Source organism: Microtus pennsylvanicus, chromosome 11 (assembly GCF_037038515.1).
Source record: "Microtus pennsylvanicus isolate mMicPen1 chromosome 11, mMicPen1.hap1, whole genome shotgun sequence".
Taxonomy (NCBI): Eukaryota; Metazoa; Chordata; class Mammalia; order Rodentia; family Cricetidae; genus Microtus; species Microtus pennsylvanicus.
Window position 1 is genome coordinate 70,622,972 of NC_134589.1, and position 23,221 is coordinate 70,646,192.

At 43.8% G+C, this 23,221-nt stretch overlaps 1 protein-coding gene across 12 annotated transcripts; it reads left to right on the plus strand.

The window, feature by feature from the left end:
* Positions 1–6,228: 6,228 nt before the first annotated feature.
* Zfp2 (ZFP2 zinc finger protein) lies at positions 6,229–22,119 on the plus strand. Of its 12 annotated transcripts, none has more exons than XM_075992748.1 (5): positions 6,229–6,312; positions 10,069–10,161; positions 11,648–11,792; positions 12,033–12,125; positions 19,446–22,119. In XM_075992748.1, the coding sequence occupies exons 2-5, from the start codon at positions 10,129–10,131 to the stop codon at positions 20,906–20,908; spliced, it is 1,734 nt and encodes a 577-aa protein (XP_075848863.1). In that variant the 5' UTR covers positions 6,229–6,312; positions 10,069–10,128; the 3' UTR covers positions 20,909–22,119. The 12 variants fall into 12 exon arrangements, with proteins under 12 accessions (XP_075848863.1, XP_075848871.1, XP_075848862.1 ...); XM_075992756.1 differs by having other exon boundaries at positions 6,235–6,312; positions 10,069–10,160; positions 11,666–11,792; XM_075992747.1 differs by having other exon boundaries at positions 6,242–6,312; positions 10,016–10,161.
* The last annotated feature ends 1,102 nt before the right edge of the window (positions 22,120–23,221 follow it).

Below are 23,221 nucleotides of genomic sequence, written 5' to 3' on the forward strand. Positions count from 1 at the left end.
AGTTGGGGCAAGGCCAGTTTCTTACCCAAATAGCTAGTTTTTGCTGCTGTGTAATAATTTTTCTGTATACTGTGAATATGTATTACTCTCATTGGTTAATAAAATGCTGACAGGATAGTAGCTATAGCATGAATGCTAATTTGTATTAATAACAAGTCAGATATGGGGGTTAATGCTGAAGATCAGAGAAGCAGAGCACCAGTCACTAGAGAGTTCTTTGGCCTCTACCAGTGCTCAGACTGAAGGGGCAATCCTGTCCTCAGACTTCATCTCCAGACTGCATCTGTCTCCACCAAAACTCAGACTGCACTGAGCTCCTGTCTCCTCCTACCTTATATTCCTCTTTCTGCCCAGCCATATCACTCCTGTCTCCAGTTCCCCAATGCTGGGATTAAAGGTGTAGGATTCCAGGTGCTGGGATCACCTTTGTGTGAGCTCTGTTTCTCTTTTAGATAGATTCGATCTAGTGTAGCCCAGGGTAACCTTGAACTAACAGAGATCCCTCTGCCTCTGTCTCCCAAATCCTGGGATTAAAGATATGTCCCACTACTCCCTGGCCTCTAGTGTCTTAGCTCTGCACCCTGATCTTCAGCCAAGCTGTATTGTTAAAACAAAGAAAACATCACCACAGGTAGATGGGAAAACCAAACTGAGAATGATGGGAAGAAGGAAGGGGGAGTCAGGAGAGATGCGAGTCAACTGTCCAGGAAACAAGAAATGCTAGAGGACAGGTAAAGCCACAAGCCATGTAGTGATACATAGATTAATAGAAATGGGTTGATTTAAATTGTAGGAACTAGTTAGGAACAAGCCTGAGCTATTGGTCGAGCATTTATAATTCATATAAACTTCTGTGTGGTAATTTGGGGAGTGACTGCTGAGTATTTGGGAATAGGCAATCAGGACAGAAAATGTCCACTTACATTTTGCCACAAAGAAAGCAAAATCCATATGGAGATTCTTTGAGTCCCATCATCTTCTCTGAAGTAGACTGGTGCTGCCAGGAGCATACATGTCTCATTGCAATGAAAAGACATGTGTTATTAAAACATCTTAAATGCCATATTCTGTAGATCTCTGAAGTGTTTGAAGATCACCCATCTATTTAAAATATATCTCTATTTGACCTTGAAAACATACCTCACATGATGCAAGTTTGATTGTTATTTGTGACTAAGTAGTAACCTGCATTTTTTTATTACCCTAGTTTGTAATGACTTTCAAGGACTAGAAATTTATATTATATTGTTAAATGAGCTGCATAGGTGCAATACCTTAAACAACTAGAAACACGTATATGTTCTAACAAAATAGCCTTATATTTGTATCAATATACAAAAATCCACACCAATGTAGAATATATATATTCTATATATATTCTATATAAATCTATATATATATATAGATTTGGTTTTTTTAGACAGGGTTTCTCTGTGGTTTTGGAGCCTGTCCTGGAACTAGCTCTTGTAGACCAGGCTGGTCTCGAACTCACAGAGATCCGCCTGCCTCTGCCTCCCAAGTGCTGGGATTAAAGACGTGCACCACCACCGCCAGGCCCAATGTAGAATATTTAAGACTAGTAGTTGCTTTATTAATTTAAAAGTAGATTTGATAGTATATCCTTTTATTCTATCATTTCTATATTCCCCCTTTTTTTCGGAACAAGATCCCTGAATCTAATCTTTTTTGTTCAGCTTTTTTCCTAACCATTACCAATAACAATTTGTAACCAACCCCCCTAAATGATGAGAAATATTCATAACTCATTAAATGACCGAAAACCACACACCCCACCTCTTAGGAACATGGCTGTCATGTTCTCTAGATTTCTTCTTGCTGTCTAGGGGTAATGATATCTCTAGGGGACTCCAATAAAATTGGGATAATAGTCAAGTCCAAGTACTGGGAGAGTTAACTGTATTATTTGTTGTTCAGTCTCTGAGCAATGGGAAAGTGTAAGGCTTATCTGAAGTCCTGACTGTGGTAGTCTGTGAGGCTAAAGTGAAGAATTTTGGATTAATTTCATTGGCAGAGGAAATCTCAAAACAGCCTAGTATAGACTCTGTCACGTGGTTACTAGTACTAATTCTAATAAAGGTATACAATGAAAAGGAGCAAGCTGAGCAAGAAAAAAATATTTGAGGAGGAAAACAGCATCAGAAAGTGGAATGGAGCCAAGTTCTATGTTCAAGGAGAAATATTAAGAAAAGGAATAAAGGGAGTGGTGGCCTCAGGTTAAGATCCCACCCAGCTGAATTTCCAACTTATGAAAAGGAACTAAAGAAAAGTTTAGAGCAGGATGTGGTGGGTTTTAAGTATTTTTCTTTAAATGACCAACCTCTCCTCTGACACAAATAATCCCAATCAGACTGAATTAAAAGACACCCAGGTTTAATGGATGCCAGCACTCCCAGGTAACCCCAGGAAAACACGAAAAAGGAGAGACCACGTGTTCATTCTCTAGGGAGGAGCAGTTTAAATAGCCTGTGGGAGTGGCTTTAACCTTCCCTGGGGAGGGGGTTACCATTTGGTGGGTTCTCTTGACCCTCCCTGGGGAGCAGTCACCATTTGGCGGGCTTTCTCAGAGGTGGAGTTTGGACTGAGGCAACTCCCAGGAGAGGGGGCTTTGAAATGGAACTTTCCACCCATCATTCCAAAAATGGATGCCAGGGGTCTGGGGTGAAGCCCGCTAACTAAACAGCAGGGCATACCTTGAATCCCAGCACTGGGAAGGCAGAGAGGCTGACAGATCTCTGTGAGTTTGAGGCCAGCCTGGTCTACAGAGCGAGTTTCAACACAGCCACGCTTAGGCCATGAAAGACAGAAAGCTGGTGAGGATGTGATTGAACAAGGAGGGGGGGGGGCATGTTCCAGTGCCAGCAAGCAGCAGAACTTGGCAGCTGCAGCCATGTGGGTCTGGTTTTAGAGTTAAGGTCAGAAGAAAGGAGTTATGGAATAAAGCCACAGACGCCAGGCATGTGTCAGGGGTGTCCCTGAATGGAGGCCCAGCAGAGAGGCCATTGCATGAAACTATGAACTAAAGCCTGGATTGCCTTAGAGAACCCAAGATGTTAAAGATGCCAGATCCGCTGGGATTCCTATCAAGTTGCTAACAGGGAGTAAAAACAGCCCAAGAGAGAGGAGAGTGTGCAGTCAACAAACAGTTGGAGATCTGAAGAGCATTTTTGACATCACATGTAGAGATGCAGAGTCTGAAGTTTGCCCAGCTGGTTTTTGGTCTGGTTTTTGCCAAGTATTTCCTCACTATGCTCCTTTCCCTGCATTTTGGAATGATAATGTATATGTGATCTGCTTTTTTATTTGATTTTTACAGGGGGATTACAGTTAAGAGATTGTCATGTATCTCAGAGAAGACTTGGGACTTTGAAACAAGTTTGAGACTGTTACAGACTAAGGGGACTTTTAAAGTTGAACTGAATTTATTTTTCACATGATGATATGGCTATAAGCCTTTGGGGGCCAGGGAGTGAAATGTGGTGGCTCGAGAGGGAGTGGCACTATTAGGTGTGGGCTTGTTGTAGGAAGTGTGTCACTGGAGGGGCAGGCTTAGAGGTCTCATTTGCTCAAGCTCCCCTCAGTGTGACTCTCAGTTGACCTTTTGCTGCCTTTCTGTAAAACAGGTAGCCAGCACCATGCATGCCTGCGTGCCACCATGCTCCCTGTCATGATGATAATTGGCTGAACCTCTGAAACTATAAGCAAGGCACCCCAATTAAATGTTTTCTTTATAAGAGTTGCTATGATTATAGTGTCTCTTCACAGCAACAAAAACCCTAACTAAAACACCGAGTAAGTGCGAGGGCAGTTGTTTTAAGAATATCTCAGAGCCTCAAAGAGATCTCTGGCTTCTTTACGTGTTACACCCCCAAGGCGTAAGGAAGACCTTCAAGTAGATAAGGATGTCTTCCTAAAAGTGGGACGGGTAGTACGCTCAGGACTTTCCGGGGAAGCTTAGAAGCAGTACTCCTGGGAGAAGGCATCAAGGATTCATAAGAAATTTTCCATAAATTCATTATCCCCAAGTTACACAACTATGTATGCATGCAACGCATGAAGATCAAAAACAAGTGGCTTAGCGGTCACCAAGTGGCTCAGCTTGGCTGGATCTTTGTCGAGCAGCTGTGCCATCCCCATCAGATATGTCTGCACCTTACCTCATCAAAGAATATGATCTAGAGACCAATTCTATTAAATGTGTGGCTACTTTGAAACCAGCATAAAATCATATCTATAAACCATTTCCTCCCAATCTTGGAGTAGACTGATTTATATGTGGCATAAAATCATATCTATAAACCATTTCCTCCCAATCTTGGAGTAGACTGATTTATATGTGTCTATCAGCTTGTTAATTTTGTTCTTCAAAGGTTGTACATTTGTGATGATGTTTTCTGGTCGGCTTTTCTATCTGCTCCTGAGTGGAGAGAATACAAGTAACTTTGGTGGAACTATGCTGGCACTTCGGGCCTGTGAATTCAGTATTCAGGAAGCCTTGAACTTGTATCAATCTTCCTGCCTGATTCCTCGGTGCTGAAATTACCAATATGCCTGACTCTGGAACAGATTTTCTTTACTCATAATTGCTTTTTGCTGGGTTACTGTAACAATTCTTGTAAACCCTCAATTTTTTTTAAAAAAAGTGTTTATGTATGTATGTATTGTAGGCAGACTTTTCTTTCTCGCCTGCCAGTTCCCAAATAACCAATATAGAGATGTGATATTAATTATAAGTGGTTGGCCAATAGCTCAGGCTTGTTGTTAGTGAACTCTCACAATTTAAATTAATCCACTTAATATAAGTGGATTAATCCACTTAATCTACATTCTCTCATTCATCCTGCACATCCTGTTTTCTTTGTGCCTCACTACCGACTCCTCTTGACTCCCCACTTTTTCCCAGTGTCCTTAGTCTGGTTTCCCCACCTAACCTCATCCTGTCCAGCTATTACAACTTCTTTATTAAAGCGTCACAGCGTAGTTTTCACAGCGTAAAGGAATGTTCTACAGTGTATGGTATGGTATGTGAATGCAGGTGCCCGTGGAGACCAGAGGTATTAGATGCCTTGGCCATGAAGTTACAGCTGATTGGAGAAGCCTGATGTGGGGTGCCAAGAACAGAACTCGGGTCTGGCTCAAGAGCAATAAACGCTCTTAACTACTGAGCCATCTCTCAAGCTAAGCCCTCAATTGTGATTTTTTTTCATATTCCCATATTTTTAAATAGTCCAAACAAACTATGGAGAAAGAGCCAGACACTACGACTGAGGACAATAAAGAGATTTCTATTCGGTATGTTGGCAATAGGGGCAGCAACTTGCATTAAACAAGAGCTCAACTCTGAACACAAAAAAGCCAGCTAGAGATGTGTAGCCAACAGGAGAGAGCATGGTGGACATCAAGGAGGAGCTTTCTGCTAAAAGTATGTCACAGACTTAAGACATAGGGGTGGGGTTTAAAGAATTTGGTCACGTGTAGAGGGGGAGAGACTGAGCGCGTTTTTTTTGAGGCGAGTCAAAAAGTGGCCTCCAGAAGCCTCTCCAACATTTGGTTCAGGAGCCAGTCTTTGTCGCAGGAAACAGAAGATTTACATCCTGAAGGAAAAAAACGGGGTAGGAGACAAAGTGTAGAAGAGGGACTATTGAGGAAAGAGGTCAAACGAAGACGCAGGTGGATGGAAGAGGGTAGCCAGGGGGTGAATGTGACGCAGGGCACGATATGCAAGTACGATTATGTCAAGGTTTTAAGAAAAACATTGAAAAGATACACACGACCACCTTTATTTATTTACTTAGATAAGAACCAAACATTATAGTCTCTAGCCTATCTTTTTATCCTAAAATGCCACACGCTTCTCCAAGCTCCAGAGCGGCGGATGCAGCCGAAATTACCTGAGCATCCACGAGTCGGTTGGTTTTCCACAGAGACAATCCTGTAGCCCTAAGTTAGAAGAGCGGTATGACAGGAAGCCCCTGTCTCCGGCTCACGGAGCGCCTCGAAGTCTCTAGAACATTACATTACTAGCTTACCTCTCATGCTCCCTCATGCAAGGGAGTGTCCAGGGTCCTCTTACTTTAGGCAAGGAAAGGTTCTAGAACCGGTTTCTTTAAGGAAACATGTTTAAGGTGGTCAACCGCGCACGTGCATCAGAGGAACCACCCGTCGCCAGTAGCCCTCCAGCTGCGCCTGCGCCGTGGGTCACTTTGTCGAGGCCCATGGCCTGTGGGAAATGTAGTCCAGCGCGCCCGGCGTGGCTGCGTGAGCGGCCAGCCTCTGCTTTCTTCCGTGACTGGGGTGAGTGCGGAGCCTCGGGCTGGAGGTCGGCGAGCGGGGAGGCGGGGGCGTTCCCACTGGGAGCCCGGGGCTGTGGCCCGAGGGCGGGGCCGGCTGTGCTGTGCAGTGTGCGGTCCTCCGCGGGAGTCGCGGGTGCGCTGCTCACGCGGGCGCCAGGCCGCAGACACCGGGACCGAGACCCCCGCTCGGCCCCTGCAGTACCCCGGAGGCAGTACCCTATCGGCTCTCTCGGGAGCTCTACCTAGCCGGGCAGCCCTGGCCCGGTTCGCGCCGCGAATGCGTGGGGCACCTCCTCTCGGAAGGCAGGGAGGACGCGGGGCCGCAGTCGGGGGTCTTCGGCCTTTGTGTGCACGGCTGCCGGGCATCCGCCCTCTGCCTGCTGGAGCAAAGGAAAGGCGCAGAGTGGGTCCTGGCTAAGAGAGAATGTGCTCTCTAGAATTCTAAGTTCACCATTGGTCTACTATAAAATCCACGGGCAAAGTCATTCGAAATCTGTCCAAAACCCATGTGTTGTATTGCGTAAACATGTGTATATTTATAAATAGAAACATTTTACTTATAAAAATAGGAATGTTGGTGACCTTCCTCCATTCGCTTTTACAAACGGAGTTACGAAATGCATCTTATAAGACGCTTGAAGTACTTCTATTCCATAGTGCCACCACCCAGTGAAGATAGAGAATGAACTTAAAACACTAATGTTTAAGGGCAGTTAATATTGTCGTTTTAATGAATGGGAGGAAAAGTAAGACTGAACGTTGCCGAATCTAATCCTCTCTTTGGACCTTTGTGTTTTTCTATTTTAATACTGTAAATGGTACAGAGTATCTGTTTATGTCATTCTTTTTGGATTGCCTCTTTCCACCAATCTTCAAGTAAAATTTCCAGGCCAATGTTACATAAGACCTTTGGACACCTCCTGTCTTGTTCTTTACAGAAAGTAGCAATTTATAAAAATGGTTGCACTGATAAGAGAGACTGATGGCCCCAACCAACGTGAAGTGTTAGTATTCTCTTAAGCCTTGGTGCAGGCCAGATGTGGTGGTATATGCCCTTAATCCCGCAGAACAGGGGGATTCATTTGAGACCACCCTGCTCTACATAGAGTTCTGGGCTAGCCAAGGCTACATAGTGAGGTCCTGTCTCAAAAAAATATCCCAGAGCTAAACTCCAGCCTTTTTTATTCATAACTTTTACATCTGTTATGAACAAGCAGATTTCATGAATATACATAAAAGTTAAGTATTCCTATAGTCATATAAAGCTTCCCTGTCTTCTTTTTGCATTTTCATATGTGTGTATGCATGTGTGTATGGGTACAGGGTGTACATGTGTCCAAATCCATATGAAGACCTGAAGTCAGTGTTGGGACTCATCCTTGGTCTTCCTTCAGGCCCACAGGCATTTCATCTTCTCGCTTGTACCCTCGTCCTCATGCTTGCGCAGTAAATGCCGCATCCACTGAGCCATGCCCAGGGCCGCCTCCCTCCTCATCCACCTCCGCTGTGTTTGCAATAACTAGAGAGACCTTCCTTTTCATCACATCATAAAGATGTTCATTTATAGTCGTTTATAGTGTGTGTGTGTGTGTGTGTGTGTGTGTGTGTGTGTGTGTGTGGTAGCATTTGGATTTGTTCCATTGTTCTTCCCTGTTGGTCTGTAATATCCATGAAGGTGGAGACTTTGCCTGTTGTATTTACGGCTGTACTCCCTATGACTTGGCATGCTGTTTTTCTCACAGTAGATGTTGACAAGATAGTTAATGTGTCAGAGGTCCTTCAGTAATACTATTGAGCTGACTGGTTTTCTGTCACCTTGACACAGGTTGGAGTTATCCAAAAAAGAATGAGCCTCAGTTGAGAAAATGCCTCCATAAGACCTGACTTTAGGCAGACAGAACAAGCCATAATGAGTGAACCAATAAACATTATTCTTCCATGGCCTCTGCACCACCTCCTGCATCCAGGTTCCTGCCCTGTTGGTCTTAACTTTCTTCAATAATGAACAGGGATAAGGAAGTGTAAGCCAAATAAACCCTTTCCTCCCCAAGTTTTGGTCATGGTGTCAGCACAATAGTAGTGACCCTAACTAAGACAATTGAGTTCTCATTAAAGTCATTTAAAATGAAAGGGGAAGAGGACTGAGAGATGCCTGGGTGGGTCAAAATGTAGCATGACTTCTAAATGGTCTTAATAACAAAAATCCTGAGTTAGATATAGGGGTAAATGCTGAAAGTTCTTAGTTCTGCCGAATCCTCAGACCAAATGGGCAATCCTGTCTGTAGGAATCCTCAGCCTGAATGCCATGAGTTCCTGTGTCCTCCCGCCTTATATTCTTCTCTTCCCCCAGTCATCTGTCCCTTGTCTCCACCTCCCAAGTGCTGGGATTAAAGGCATGTGATCCCAAGTGCTGGGATCAGAGGTGTGAGCTTTATTTCTCTTTTAGATTGATTAAATCTCGCAGAGCCTAGGGTGGCCTTGAACTTGAAGAGATCCATCTTCACCTGTCTTCTGAGTGCAGGGCTTAAAGGCTTAAAGGTGTGTGCCACCACTGCCTGGCCTCTATGGCTAACTAGTGTGGCTAGCTCCACACTCTGATCTTCAGGCAAGCTTTATTGGTTAGGTCACAAACAAAATACCACCGCATTTCTTCCGTGCCTCCTGTGCAAGCATGAGGACTTGAATTCAGATGGCAACACCCATGTATGAATCTAGGTGTGGCTTTAGAGAAATGTGGAACCCCAGTGCTGGGGAGGTGAGTCACAGAGGCAGGAGGATTGCTGGAGTTTGCTGGCCACCAGCCAAACTCCAGATTCAGATACTCTGACTCCAGGAAATAGGCAGAGAGTAGTAAAGCCACCAAAAGTCCTCCTCTGACACCTACATACATACACACCCATATATGTGTGAATACACCGCACACATATGCATACACAAACATGCACGTACGCTGTGAATAGACCTCACGTGTGTGAATGCACCACACATATGTTTGGATACACCACACACTCAAACTTGTACAAACAACTGAAAAAAATGAAAATTCCTTGCTAATTTAAAAATAAGCTAATGTAAGTTTTGTGATGCAAAAGGTTAAAAGATTGTTTAACTTTCTTCTTGTGCCTGATAGCTAACCTCTATGCCTGACTCCACTCCACAGTGTCTGGTAGCCACTACAGGACTACAGGACTCCTGCTTCATTAAAACCCACGTACAGAGCTGAAAATATCTGGTGTTTGCCTTCACTAGGACCCCTTAAATTTGTTTTTTCTAAGGCCAGAGAGGTGACTTAGCAGTGAAGAGCCCTTGCTGCTCTTGTAGAGAACCCAGCTCTGGTTCCCAGCACTCACAGGTGACAGTTCCCGGGGATCCGGTACATCTCCCACCTTCTCCACACCAGACAGGGACATGGGACACAGAACATAAATAAATCTTTTTTAAAAAGGATGTTTTACAACATGATTAACTAATCGCTTTTCTATAATTAACTTTAAAATATTGTCATTGTGGTGCATATACTGTCTAGGAATGCGTTAGGTGTGTAGATTCAGGTCAAGGAAGTAATAGCTTAGAATCCTGAGCCAACCTACCCATGAATATTCGTTTCTGTCTGTATACCTATGGAAGCTTAACGAAGCAAAGTTTATAGGTAAACTATTTAATTGTACTTATGCTGATACCTCACCCTTCTTATTTATTTGTAGGTATTTTATTTTGCCACAGGAGTGTCTCTCATGGCTTCCTTTCCCTCCCCCAGCTCCACCTCCAGAGACTGCACATTCTCTAGGAAGGCCCCACAGGAAGGAGGACTCAGGCAATGGCTGTTTGGCCTCTGCCATTGGGAGCTCAGGTGAGACATCATTGTCTGACATCTTTTACTCCCATAATGTGATGGACTTCATTACAAAGGACAGATGTATTGGAGTATTAGAGCATTGGGCCCCTTCAGCGTCCTTCACCTCTGTGCTCATCTGACACTGGAGTTCTCAGTGGTACTCAAAGGCTGGGGAAGGAGCCCAAGTCCAAGGAAAGATGGATTGGTGTTTATAGGGCTTATGGACTACCCTGAGTCAGAAAAGCCTAGGAAAGGGGCAAGGGTGTGGTGAGGAGGGAGTCTGCCATCTCAAGATGCCTCAAAGGAGGATCTGAACTCAGCTCTGCTTGTTTACGTCACCCTTAGCCACTGCTCCATCTCCCCAGCCCTCCCACAACCTCTTACACATTGTCACTGGGAGACTAGGCTTCTAACACTTGAGCCTTTGGGGTCAAACCACTTCAGGAGCCAAACCGTAGCACTCCTATGGACCTTTTTTCCTATCTTATTTCCTGAGATGGTCAGTGTTAATTGTCACCTTGCAAGAATCTGGAATCCCCTGGTAGATGGGTTTGGGGGCATGCCATCTTGATTGGGTTGAGGCAAGAAGACTTTCCCCTAGTAGGTGGCACCATCCCCTGTCTGGGACCCTGGGCTGTATACATGGTTAGGGGGAGCCTGAGCCTCAGCATTCATCCCTCTCTGCTTCCCAATGTGTATATCATGTGACCAGCTGAGCTCTGCCATGCTTTCATCCCTCTCTGCTTCCTGATTGTGGATGTCATGTGACCAGCTGAGCTCTGCCATGCATTCATCCCTCTCTGCTTCCTGATTGTGGATGTCATGTGACCAGCTGAGCTCTGCCATGCATTCATCCCTCTCTGCTTCCTGATTGTGGATGTCATGTGACCAGCTGAGCTCTGCCATGCTTTCATCTCTTCTCTGCTTCCTGATTGTGGATGTCATGTGACCAGCTGAGCTCTGCCATGCATTCATCCCTCTCTGCTTCCTGATTGTGGATGTCATGTGACCAGCTGAGCTCTGCCATGCATTCATCCCTCTCTGCTTCCTGATTGTGGATGTCATGTGACCAGCTGAGCTCTGCCATGCTTTCATCTCTTCTCTGCTTCCCAATGTGTATATCATGTGACCAGCTGAGCTCTGCCATGCATTCATCCCTCTCTGCTTCCTGATTGTGGATGTCATGTGACCGACCAGCTGCTTCTTGCTCCTGCTACCTTGACTTTTGCAGGGTGATGGTTTGCACCTTTGAACTGTGAGCCAAAGCTAACTCTTTCTCTTTCAAGTTGCTTTTGTCAGAGTATTTTACCACAGACAGGAAACTGCAGCAGTTCCCAGTCCACTCCCTGTGTTATTTTTTCTGGCTCTCACGTCTGGTGTTTGCTGCACCTGTTTTGTTTTCATCGGAATGTAGCTATGTTTTCCTCACACACACCGATGCCATGTTTCTTCCGGCACCGCTTGGTCTTTTTTGACTTATTGGCAAAAATCCCCTGTTAAGGAGGAATCTGTGGTTTCGGGACTCAGTGACATTCAAGGATGTGTCTGTGGACTTCACTTGGGCGGAGTGGATGCAGCTAGATTCTGTGCAGAGGAACCCGTATGGCAGACTGGTGCTGGAGAACTGCAGGAACCTGGTCTCCTGGGTGAGAACCCCCTGCCCTTGCAACTCGACCTGATTCTTGCCACCTTTGCCCTTTAGCTGTCCGCCATATGGAATTCATGGGTTTGACTTGAAACCCCAGCTCCCGTGGGGCATTGTTTAGGATAGTCCCTAGGTGAAAAGTCTGTAGAGAATGGAAAAATGGAAATGGAGGAAATCAGAACTGTTCAGGGCTGGGTGTTGACTAAGTTCGGTACCCAAACTCGGTTTCTTTCCTCCCAAGCAGGATATCAACTTTCCATACCAGATGTGATCTCTGAGCCTGAACAAGGAGTGAGCCTGAGAAAAAGAGACCTCCCAGGTTGCATCTTTCTGGGTAAGTGTCAGGATGCAGAGACTTGTAATGTAACATGGGTGTCTTACTAAGAGGACGTGTGAGAGGGATCTTGAGGTCTCTGGAGGGACTCGCTTCCACAGGTGTGTACTGTATGAGGACAGTGCCACCGTGCTGTTGAGACTCGTCCTCTGTCGCCATATCTATGTCCTGGTCTTGGAGGAGGGGTGGGTGCATCGTGACGCTTGAGTCACTACACCTGTAGCATTCATGTATTGCCTGGAACCTCTGTGCATTCGGAAATGTTTGCAACCACTGTTTCCTCTCTGTCTTCATCTGTGTTCAGTTAAATCCATCACCAACTGAGACATCTCCTTTTACTATCTTTGTTCCCAGGCCTAACCAAATTCTTAGCTTCCTTCTCCTTGTTTATGTAAACATTTGAGAGCTTTCTTTTCTGGCTGCCTAAATAAGCATTTTGAATAGTTTGCATATTTTTAAGAGTGAGAAATGACTGTAGTTTTGCTTGTATTTCTAGCAGCTTTGCATCTTACATATTTCATTTATCACTCCAAAATACCCCATCTGTGTCCTCCCTCCATTCATTCCCTGCCATGCAGCTCTTAGTGCTTCATGCCTTGTCCCTGTCACAGCCGCACGGTCTCTTTGGGACGTTATCACTGACTTTTCTCTGCAGAAAACACCTTTTACATCTTGCTTTTTCTGTAATTCCAACCCCATTGTTTTAAAATGTACTTTTTTTTTTTAGGCTAAAGAGTGAGCAGGGGACCTAGAAATGGCTCAATGGTGATGTGCTTTAAGCATGAGACCCCGAGTTCAACCCCCAGTGCCCACATAGAAACCAGGCCTATAGATTACAGACTGCACACACCTGTAATCCAGCACTAAGGTGGCAGAGAAAGGAAGATCTCTGGAGTTCACTGGCCAGTAGTCTAGCTAAATTGGTGAGCTCTAGGTTCAGTGAGAGACCCTGTCAGAAAAGAAAGTAGAGAGTAGTAGAGACACCTATCTTTTCAAAAACAAGGATGTGTTACTGTATTGATGGTGATGTCTTATCAATATAAGTATCATGTTCTTTATTGGAAAATGCCCTCAGGAGTAGATGCTGGGTACTCAGGGGTAGCATTGTCACACCAGTGAGCTAAGAAGTGATCTAGCAAAGCCAGTATGGGTATCTAACACAGAGAAACAGAATAAATGTGGCCCAAGTATCTGCAGCCAGAGAATCTGGGTGAGGGTCAGATGTCGTCATTGTTCTCTCGCTTCTGTGGGTTCAGACTTTTAAAATTAATAAAAGCACCAGGGAAGGTGAGGAGAGACTGGCTGTTATCTGACTCCCACGCATGCCCCAGCCTCTCTCCCGGAACCCCCTGCAGACTTACAGGCGTCTATAATCTGACAGTTTGTCAAGGGAACAGTTGCTCTGAGTCTTGGCATGCAAGTTACCCTGAATGCACATTCTGAAGAAAAAGGAGTTTTTATAACTTTTATAGGCATAGATAAAAGGACGTTATCAACAAACACATTCAGTGAATACCTTGGTTGGGGCTGTGCATAAGTGGCTAAGGCTAAGCAGGAAAGTTCTGGCTACTGGGCTGTGTTGGTATTGCATTGTGTTCTTGGTAAGGTGATCGAGGCACTGTATGGAGATGTTTCTTTGTGGTGCTAGAGATCAAGCGCCACCTCTCACCCGTAAGCAAGGGCTTTATCACTAAGCTTCATTCCCAGCCCCATGCTTTTGGTAATGATTTCCTACCCCACTTCTTTGTCTTCTTTCAGACTTTCCGTCAGGAAGGATCCAAAAGCGTCTTCACATATTTATGATTGGAATGCACACACTATTTACTTGTCTTCCTGGGCATCTGTCTGCCTGCTGGCACGCAGGCTCACTGAACTGTCATTACTGTGCTGCCATTTCATTATATGCCTGCCCAGAAAATGCTTGATAATATTTGTTGAGTATTCAATAATATTGGATGACATTAGTAGAACTTTTAAAGTCAGGTACAAATGTGGGTATGAGAATTGTAACCATATCTGTAGAATTCTCACCAGTGGAAATTGGAGAATTGTCAGGATAGAACCAAAAGTCAAAGATGTTCTCACACAGGTTACAGATGCATGCCCGGGGTTGAGGAGGAAGCTGGCTCAAGGAAAAAAGAATACAGCAGTATTGATAAGAAAGGATAAATGCCTATGGTTTTATCCTTTCTTACTTTATAAACTGAGTGACCAAGAAGCCCCCGTGACCCAGTGCTAAGGGCATGTGCTGTGCTCTGTGTGGAAGAATGCAGAAGCAAGTACAGCCTGACATTTCATCAGGGTTAGATGGAGGGGAAGAAAGAAGAGAAGAGCACCTCCACTGTGTTCTTCATGGGCATGGACCTGTATGATCCTGTAGAGGAGAAACTGGGGAGCTAGGAAAGTGGAGAACAGGGTGGAGCCTGGGAAACAATGTTGCGTTGTGTAGACTGCTCTTTCCAGATTGCCTTGCGTATCACCGGCAGCGGTTACGTAGTGTCAGGTTAGCAGGTAGATGTCCACTGCACAGAGGTGTGTTTTGGTTTTCTGTACATATGTAGTAATGGCCATGTTCAGTTCTCAAGTCACATGGGTCTTTCCTGACTTTTGCAGGCCTGGCGCATTGTTTTTTGGCATCCTGTGTCCCTGGGAGGATCTCCTAGGCCAGTTGTTAAAGTTTGTAGGTAATCTTTTGTTTTTCTTTTTCTTAAGAATTAAGTCCTGAGAATTTGCATTTAAGTTAGTCATCTAAATCTAATAAGGAATATATTTAATCTTAATAAGTTTTGTATAGTATTAAAATAATTTGAGTTTAAAACTGTTAGCATTTTGCAGAATAGCAAATACTTTGTTCTTTTTCTCAGTTGATTTTTGGAATATATATAAACAGGGATTTTTAAAGCATATATACTATTTGACAAAATGCATATTCTGTTAAACTGTTAATAAATTAATGCTTAACTCTTTTTCTTACATAAATAGTACACGTACCATCTAACAGATGAGGAGACTGGAATACAGAAAGGTTAAGAAACCTGCACAAGGTCACACAACTAATAGTGGTTAAGATTGGGGTTGGAGAGATGGCTCAGAGGTTAACAGCACTGTCTGCTCTTCCAGAGGTCCTGAGTTCAATTCCCGCAACCACACGGTAGCTCACAACCATCTTTAATGAGATCTGGTGCCTTCTTCTAACATGCAAGCACACTTGGCAGGCAGAATACTGTATACATAATAAATAAATTAAACTTTAAAAAAAATAGTGGTTGACTCAAGTACATCTGTAATAATTAAAACCCAAACAGATGTAGTCAAGTTGACAACCAAGATTAGCCATCCCGTGTAATCCCGACACACAATCACATCTCTTTATGTCATGGCTAATTTCCAAATGAAAGCAATAACCAGGTCATAATTCCACCTAGCATGATATAACTATTCCATGTACAACTGTGAATGGATTATAGGTGGCAGTGTCCCCTGAGGAATGATTAGTCTTTTAGTGTCTCATAACTTAAATGTAATAACCATTAATATTATCTTAGTTGATATTACATCATTAAATAAAAGCAGGAATACAAATATCACTTAATATATATGTGTATATGCACAGACTCATTCTTTTGTTTGTTTGTTTTTGTGTTTTTACATCCCAACACAAACTCGTTCTTAACACAATAAGACAGAAACGCTCATGTCAATTAGAATTTCTTTCTGTCACGTGGCCTTAGATGGTATTCATAGCTACTTTCCTCTCCTACCCATTCTGTGTTTCTTCTGTCCCCAGCAGGTACCTCAGAAGGTCTTAAGTCTTGGTTCTTTTCTTGGAGGCGTGACCCATACTTTCATTCCCAAGAGTCTGGACCCTTTGTCATCCTGCCTGGATTGAGCTGTTGTAGTTTCCCATTGACTTCATAAGACCATGGTAGCACCAAGAGTTGCCCTAAAGGATCTCCTACATTCCAGACATAATCTTCTTTACCACTGTTGTGGAGAAACCATCCAATTTCTCCCTGGTGATCTGGATCAAACACTCCTCCTAACATTTACTCCTCTTTTAGACCATGTTCAATGGAATATTTGTATCTCCTAGCAGGAGTGCTGCTTCATCTGGAACTTAAACCTCTAGGCCAGCAGAACTTGAGGTCATGAGAGCAGGAAGCAAAAAAAAAAAAAAAAACATGGGGAGGGGAGTCACTAGGATTGATAGAGAGTAGAATTATTCCCATTTCCATCCCCTTGATTACTGGACCCGTGGATCCTAGCTGTGGGAGAAACTATACCATATATTGGACACTGATTCAATGCATGTGTCATCTTCTGGAGAACTTGTCCCAGTCATCCAGGCCGCTGCGGCCTAATTGGCACTCTCAGTGTATCTTCAGAAGGCTGTTTCATCATTCTCTCAGGCCAGCTGCTTCAGGACGATGGAGAACAGGATAAGATCAGCAGGCATGGGCCCACTGTTGCTCCTCTCTGGCTGTGAAATCAGTTCCTTGGTTGGAAGCAATGCTATATGGAACAACATGGCAGTGAAGAAAGCATTCTGTCAGTCTACAGATGATAGCTTTGGCAGAAGCAGTCCATGCAGGAAAGGCAAACCCATAATCAGAATAAGTTATCTATTCTGTGTTGCGTGAGACATTCAATGGAATGTCTTTTTAGGCTCTCTGGCAGCAGGGAGGGACAGTTCCTGTGAACTGAACCTCGAACCTCCATTCAGAAGCATATTTATTGATTGTACACAAAGGTTGTGTTTGGGGTACAACAAGTTCCTCGTACCGAAGCCCCTTCGATCTATTCTATATGTTCTCTGAAGGAAACCATCACAGCCTGCAACCTTGGCCCTTATTGTGTAGTGTTTGCAGTACCCAATAATGCAAGACCTCCAAGTGAGCCTCAATAGTCCTGTGACTAAAGCCATGCAGTGGATGGAAAAGCCCTCCAGAAAAACAAACTATAAATCATAGACAACTATCACTGTTCTCTGCTATGATTTTTCCAAGGTACCTTCAGCAAATACTAATACATTCTGCTGTTACCCTTGATACAGTGAAAAAAAACTATTACATTCTAATATTTATCCTAGATACAATGACTCTACTAGATTCCCACTACAAGTAAGGACAAAGTGTTGCCCTTTGCATGAAGAAAGTAGCCTTATGAAGTAAAGTCGACAACCACATTAGCTATCACCATTCCCCTTCCTGGCTCTTCTTTACAGAGTTGCCATCTGTCTGTGCTAATGGAATCCCCCTCCCCTCACTTTTTGTGACTTCTGAGTAACAGTTCAAATATTCTCAAAGAATGTAAATTGGATAACTGGATGTGACCAGAGTGACCTAGGGCAAGAGACAGCTGCTAGCTCATATATTCTTGCTGATAACACTAGATAGATACTCTCTCCAGAGTTACTTAGGGACATGTATTTCAGTGGCAATTCCAGCTTGACTTAAAATTTTTCTTTTTGTTAAAGCAGGTCAGCTTGGAAGGGAGAAGCTCTGTTACTTACATTTCTTGCTTACTTACCCAGTGTTGATCTCCGCTCTGTTGACTTTGATCAGCAGCCCTAAAACGGATTCTCAGGCTGCAGTGTCCTGTCCTCCGTCCTCACTGAGTGGCTCCTGGTCCTTTCCTCTGTGCAGTTTTCTCTAGCAGCTCAACCGACTCTCTTCATCTTGCTCCGCTCATCACAGTCCTCAACTTCACAGGGAAAATGTAGGAGCGTGTAAGGCCCTTTAGGCCTGTTACATCTGTGAGTGGAACATTTCTTAAAGGTTAAGGAGAAAACCTTTAAGACAGCAGCCTCCTCTAAGAGTGTTCTGTTCTTTATGTTGCAGATGACCGTACTCCCCAGGGGTAGTTTACATATAGTTAGGGTCTTACTCCTTATCAGATTATTTTATCCTCTTTTAAGTCTGTGAAAGCTCAAATCCAAAGAAACCTTATTAGCCGTGTTTATCATTTATCTCAGTCTTGTTAGCTCCCATCAGAATGGGTTAAGCTCTGATTCCAGCCTTCGGTGACTTTTCTAGCCTAAAGTACCAAACTCTTCCACATTCTAGCCACAGATGGCTCCAAAAGCATAAGAATGACATGGTCAAGTTTACACCCCAGAGGCCCCTCTTCTGGGCACCAATTTCTGTCTTAGATAAAATACTCTGACAAAAGCAACTTAAGGGAGAAAGTATTTGTTTAACTCCTGGTTCATGTTAAAGTCCATTTGTGGTGGAGAAGTCACAGTGGAAGGTGACTGAAGGAGCTGTGTCTCTACAGTCAGAACAGAAATGCATGCAGGGTAGTGGGCAGCTTGTATCTCTCCCTCTTATACAGGATCCCCGGCCCAAGAGAAGGCCCATCTGAGCCTTCTCACATCAGGTAATGTAATCAAAATGGTCCTCCACAGTTCAGCCCAGTCTAGATAATCCTCACTGAGAGTCCCTTCCCAGGGGACTCTGGATTCTGTCAGTGTGGAAATTAGCACATCGTTCTGGTCTGCTTTCTCTAGCCTGTCCCTTCTGTGTATTTTCCTTAGTTCTGCATTCACTGTGTATCCATCCCTGCTGGATGAGCCCCCTTCTCTCTATTTATCCAGCTGCATTCACTGTCTGTCCATCCCTGCTGGATGAGCCCCCTTCTCTCTATTTATCCAGCTGCACTCACTGTCTGTCCATCCCTGCTGGATGAGCCCCCTTCTCTCTATTTATCCAGCTGCACTCACTGTGTATCCATCCCTGCTGGATGAGCCCCCTTCTCTCTATTTATCCAGCTGCATTCACTGTGTATCCATCCCTGCTGGATGAGCCCCCTTCTCTCTATTTATCCAGCTGCATTCACTGTCTGTCCATCCCTGCTGGATGAGCCCCCTTCTCTCTATTTATCCAGCTGCACTCACTGTCTGTCCATCCCTGCTGGATGAGCCCCCTTCTCTCTATTTATCCAGCTGCATTCACTGTGTATCCATCCCTGCTGGATGAGCCCCCTTCTCTCTATTTATCCAGCTGCACTCACTGTCTGTCCATCCCTGCTGGATGAGCCCCCTTCTCTCTATTTATCCAGCTGCATTCACTGTGTATCCATCCCTGCTGGATGAGCCCCTTCTCTCTATTTATTCAGCTGGTTGTATTAGTTCTTCTGTTTTCTGTGGACTAGTACGCTGCTCTTCACCTTTTGATTTTGCTAAAGAATTGTAAAAATATTTTCAAAATCTCTTAACCATGCTGAAGTTATTCTTCCTTTGCTCTCGTAGTCCCCTTTGTGTAGTTTCTAGTCACTCAGCACAGAAATCAATATGCATTTGAATTATTTACTTTTTTTCAGGCTGGGAAACAAGACTTGAAACCAAAGAGTTAACTCTAAAGTCCAACATTATTGAAAAATTGCCCTATGGGGCCATGATGGAAAAGGAAGATTTCTGGCATTCAGCTTTAGGGTCTGTCTGGGACCCCTCTTGTCGGCTAGAGGGGCAGCAGGAAAGATATCTGGGCCAAGTGGCAGTGGCCCAAAAGGAAACCTTTAATGAGAAGAGGGTATGTGATGGTAATAAAACTGAAAATTGTTCCATTGAGGGTTCAATGCTTAACACAGCACAAGGCATTCCTTTGCCAAAAAGGCCTCGCAATTGGAATTCACGTGGAAAAGATTCCAAGCAGACTTCCAAGTTAATGAAATCTCCAAGAATGTTTATAGGGAAGAAAATATATGAATGTGACGCCTGCAGGAAAACCTTCAGCCAGAGCTCCTCCCTGCTTAAGCACCAGAGGATCCACACTGGGGAGAAACCCTATAAATGCAATGTGTGTGGCAAGCACTTCATTGAGCGTTCCTCCCTCACCGTCCACCAAAGGACTCATACCGGAGAAAAACCCTACACATGTGATGACTGTGGGAAAGCCTTCAGTCAGAGCATGAACCTCACTGTGCATCGAAGAATGCACACTGGAGAGAAACCCTATCAGTGCAAAGAGTGTGGAAAAGCTTTTCGTAAGAATTCATCCCTGGTCCAACATGAAAGGATTCATACCGGGGAGAAGCCCTACAAATGTAGCGACTGCGGGAAAGCTTTCACACAGAGCATGAATCTGACAGTGCATCAGAGGACTCACACCGGAGAAAAGCCCTATGAATGTAGCGAGTGTGGAAAAGCCTTCAGTCAGAGCATGCATCTTATTGTGCATCAGAGAAGTCACACCGGGGAAAAACCCTATGAGTGCAGCGAATGCGGAAAGGCCTTCAGTAAAAGCTCGACACTCACTCTACACCTGCGAAATCACACTGGAGAGAAACCCTACAAATGTAACAAATGTGGCAAATCCTTTAGTCAAAGCACATACCTTATAGAACATCAGAGACTTCACTCTGGAGTGAAACCTTTCGAATGTAACCAGTGTGGGAAAGCTTTTAGTAAGAATTCTTCTCTTACTCAGCACCGGAGAATTCACACTGGTGAGAAGCCTTACGAGTGCATGGTGTGTGGAAAGCATTTCACGGGGAGGTCATCCCTAACTGTCCATCAGGTGATACACACTGGAGAGAAACCGTACGAGTGCACTGAATGCGGGAAGGCCTTCAGCCAAAGCGCCTACCTTATTGAACATCAAAGAATCCACACTGGTGAAAAACCCTATGAATGTGACCAGTGTGGGAAAGCGTTCATTAAGAATTCATCCCTCATAGTGCACCAGAGGATCCACACAGGAGAGAAGCCCTATCAGTGTAATGAATGTGGGAAGGCCTTCAGTAGGAGTACAAACCTTACAAGACATCAGAGGACTCATACATGAGAGTTGTCACTGGCACCTTTATCTTGAGTAATTCTTTAATAATAATCATAATCATAATAATCAATGTAGATGCTTAATAATCATAACTAAGGTGGGAACCTTTTAGTTGAAGTACAGCATAGCATACCAGAGTAACCATATGAAAGCTATGAACACTTTCATTCAGATGGTGAATGAAGTCTTGTATCTAATACACAAATGAGGAAGACTTCGGCTGAAGATAAGCTCTAGCGTATCATACTGGGAATTCTGATTTGGGCCTCACAGAGTTTTCACACTGGATAGAAAATGTGGTAGTACTTAACTGGACAGCCCAAAAGTCTGGCATATAGTTCTAATCCCCATTAACTTAAACAAGTCACCCACTTCCATCCGGTCACAGTGTCCTTATGTGGTAAATGAGAGAGTTGGAATTTAGAAGACCTGTGGGATCTCTTAGATAAAATGTCCAAAAGCAAGATGCAGGGAAGTTTTTGTGGTTGGTTTTTTTTTTTTGTTTTTGTCCCCCCCCCCCCGTTTTTCTTTCACATAGTGGTTTTATTTCATATGGTGGTTTTTCTGGAATGTTCCTCTACCTCTAACTCCTATTGTCCTTCAAGTTCTTCCCTTTCCCTGAATTGATTTATCTCCTAAAATGTAGGCTAGTTGCTATTGGGTGGCAGATAAACTGTGCATATTTTAATGCCACAGCATGCTGTTTTGAATTCTCAACTAATAGTCATTAAACTGTTGTTGAATAAGCTGATTGTATTTATATGAAAATGTGACTTAAATATAATCTTTAAAAACTTAAGTATCAGTGCATATCTTTGTGTCTTACTAGACTGTCATGGAAATTCAAAGACGTGTGGGTTGAATACTAATTTGCTGGACAGTTTTATGTCAGCTTAACATAAGCTAAAGTCATCTAAGAGGAGGGAACCTCAATTAATTCCTCCATAAAATCGGGCTGTAGACAAGCTTGTAGGGCATTTTCCTAATTAGTGATTGATGGGGTAGGACCTAGCCATTGTGGGTGGTACCATCCCTGGGCTGATAGTCCTGGGTTCTGTAAGAAACCAGGCTCAACAAGCCAGCAGGCAGTACTTCTCCATGGCCTTGGCATCCCTCCTGCCTCCAGGTTCCTGCCCGGTTTGAGTTTCTGTCCTGACTTTCTTCAATAATGAACAGTGATATGGAAGTGTAAACCAAATAAACTCTTTCCTCTCCGAGTTGCTCTGGTCATAGTGTTTCATCACAGCAATAGAAACCCTAAGATGCTAATAGACATAGGAATTTAGCACATTAATAAAACCTTTGCAACTCAAAACACACTCAGAACCACCACAGAAGTAGTTTATAGATCATGGTAGTAGTTGATTTATTAAATGCATATTGACTAAGTCCTAGATGTGAGATAGTTATTGGGGGGGTGGTCACTGCAGGCTTTCTGGGTGGCATAAAATAGTTCATGAAGAGACAAGAATGAAACTTCACTCATCTCCTTTCAACACCAATGCTGGACCAAAACTTCTGAGTCGGACACCAGTTCGTTTATTTTAGCCATATTTAAACGCAGCATGATTTTGGGGGAAAAAGTTTTCTAATAACTCAGTCCTGTGATACAACAAAGCTTAAGACATGTTTACATAGAAGTGTGTAACAAAGTCCATAGGGCTTCTTCCATAAAGATGGGGCCTGTTGACTCAGAAACAGTGCTCAAGCTAAGGTCTGTGGAGAATGACTAAGGTGGAGTACCTGTGGGGGTCAGGATTTGACCTGGCTTCTAAGACATAAAAGTCACTTAGGTTGTACAAATGACATCACTCATAAGGATGAGTTTTATGGCCTAGAAATAATGCTTAATGTTTGGGGAAAAACCAACATCATATTTTGGGGACTATGGGTGGAGCCTGGCTCAAGAGGTTGCAAAGGATTACTTGGTTGTAAACTACATTTTCCCCCAGCATTCCAGGACAGCCAAATATCTCCTCCCTTTGGAGAAACTGTGTTTTCCTGGCTTCTCTAGTACCTAACTGTATGCACAAGGACTTTTTACCCTTTTAAGATATGATCAGAAAACAAAAATTAACATTAGCATTTTTTTTTAATTCTTCAAAGGTCCTATTTAGAAGTTCAGAGAGAGAGAGAGAGAGAGAGAGAGAGAGAGAGAGAGAGGTACCCCATAAGGTATTCATTCCCTAGTGACTTTCACTAGCCCCAGCAGATAAATCAGATAAATGGAAGTTTCACTACTTGTATCAGAAGTTTTGTTAGACACGTCTTTTCCGAGCTAGCCTGGGCAGCCAGTGTGGTTGCCTTTGCACCTTTCTT

Coding starts and splice junctions, on each gene's coding strand:
- Zfp2 (XM_075992744.1), top strand. CDS start 8,313: ATGAACAGGGATAAGGAAGT. Junction 8,333..10,015: donor ATGAACAGGGATAAGGAAGT/GTAAGCCAAATA, acceptor ATTTATTTGTAG/GTATTTTATTTTGCCACAGG. Junction 10,161..11,665: donor CCTCTGCCATTGGGAGCTCA/GGTGAGACATCA, acceptor TCTGTGGTTTCG/GGACTCAGTGACATTCAAGG.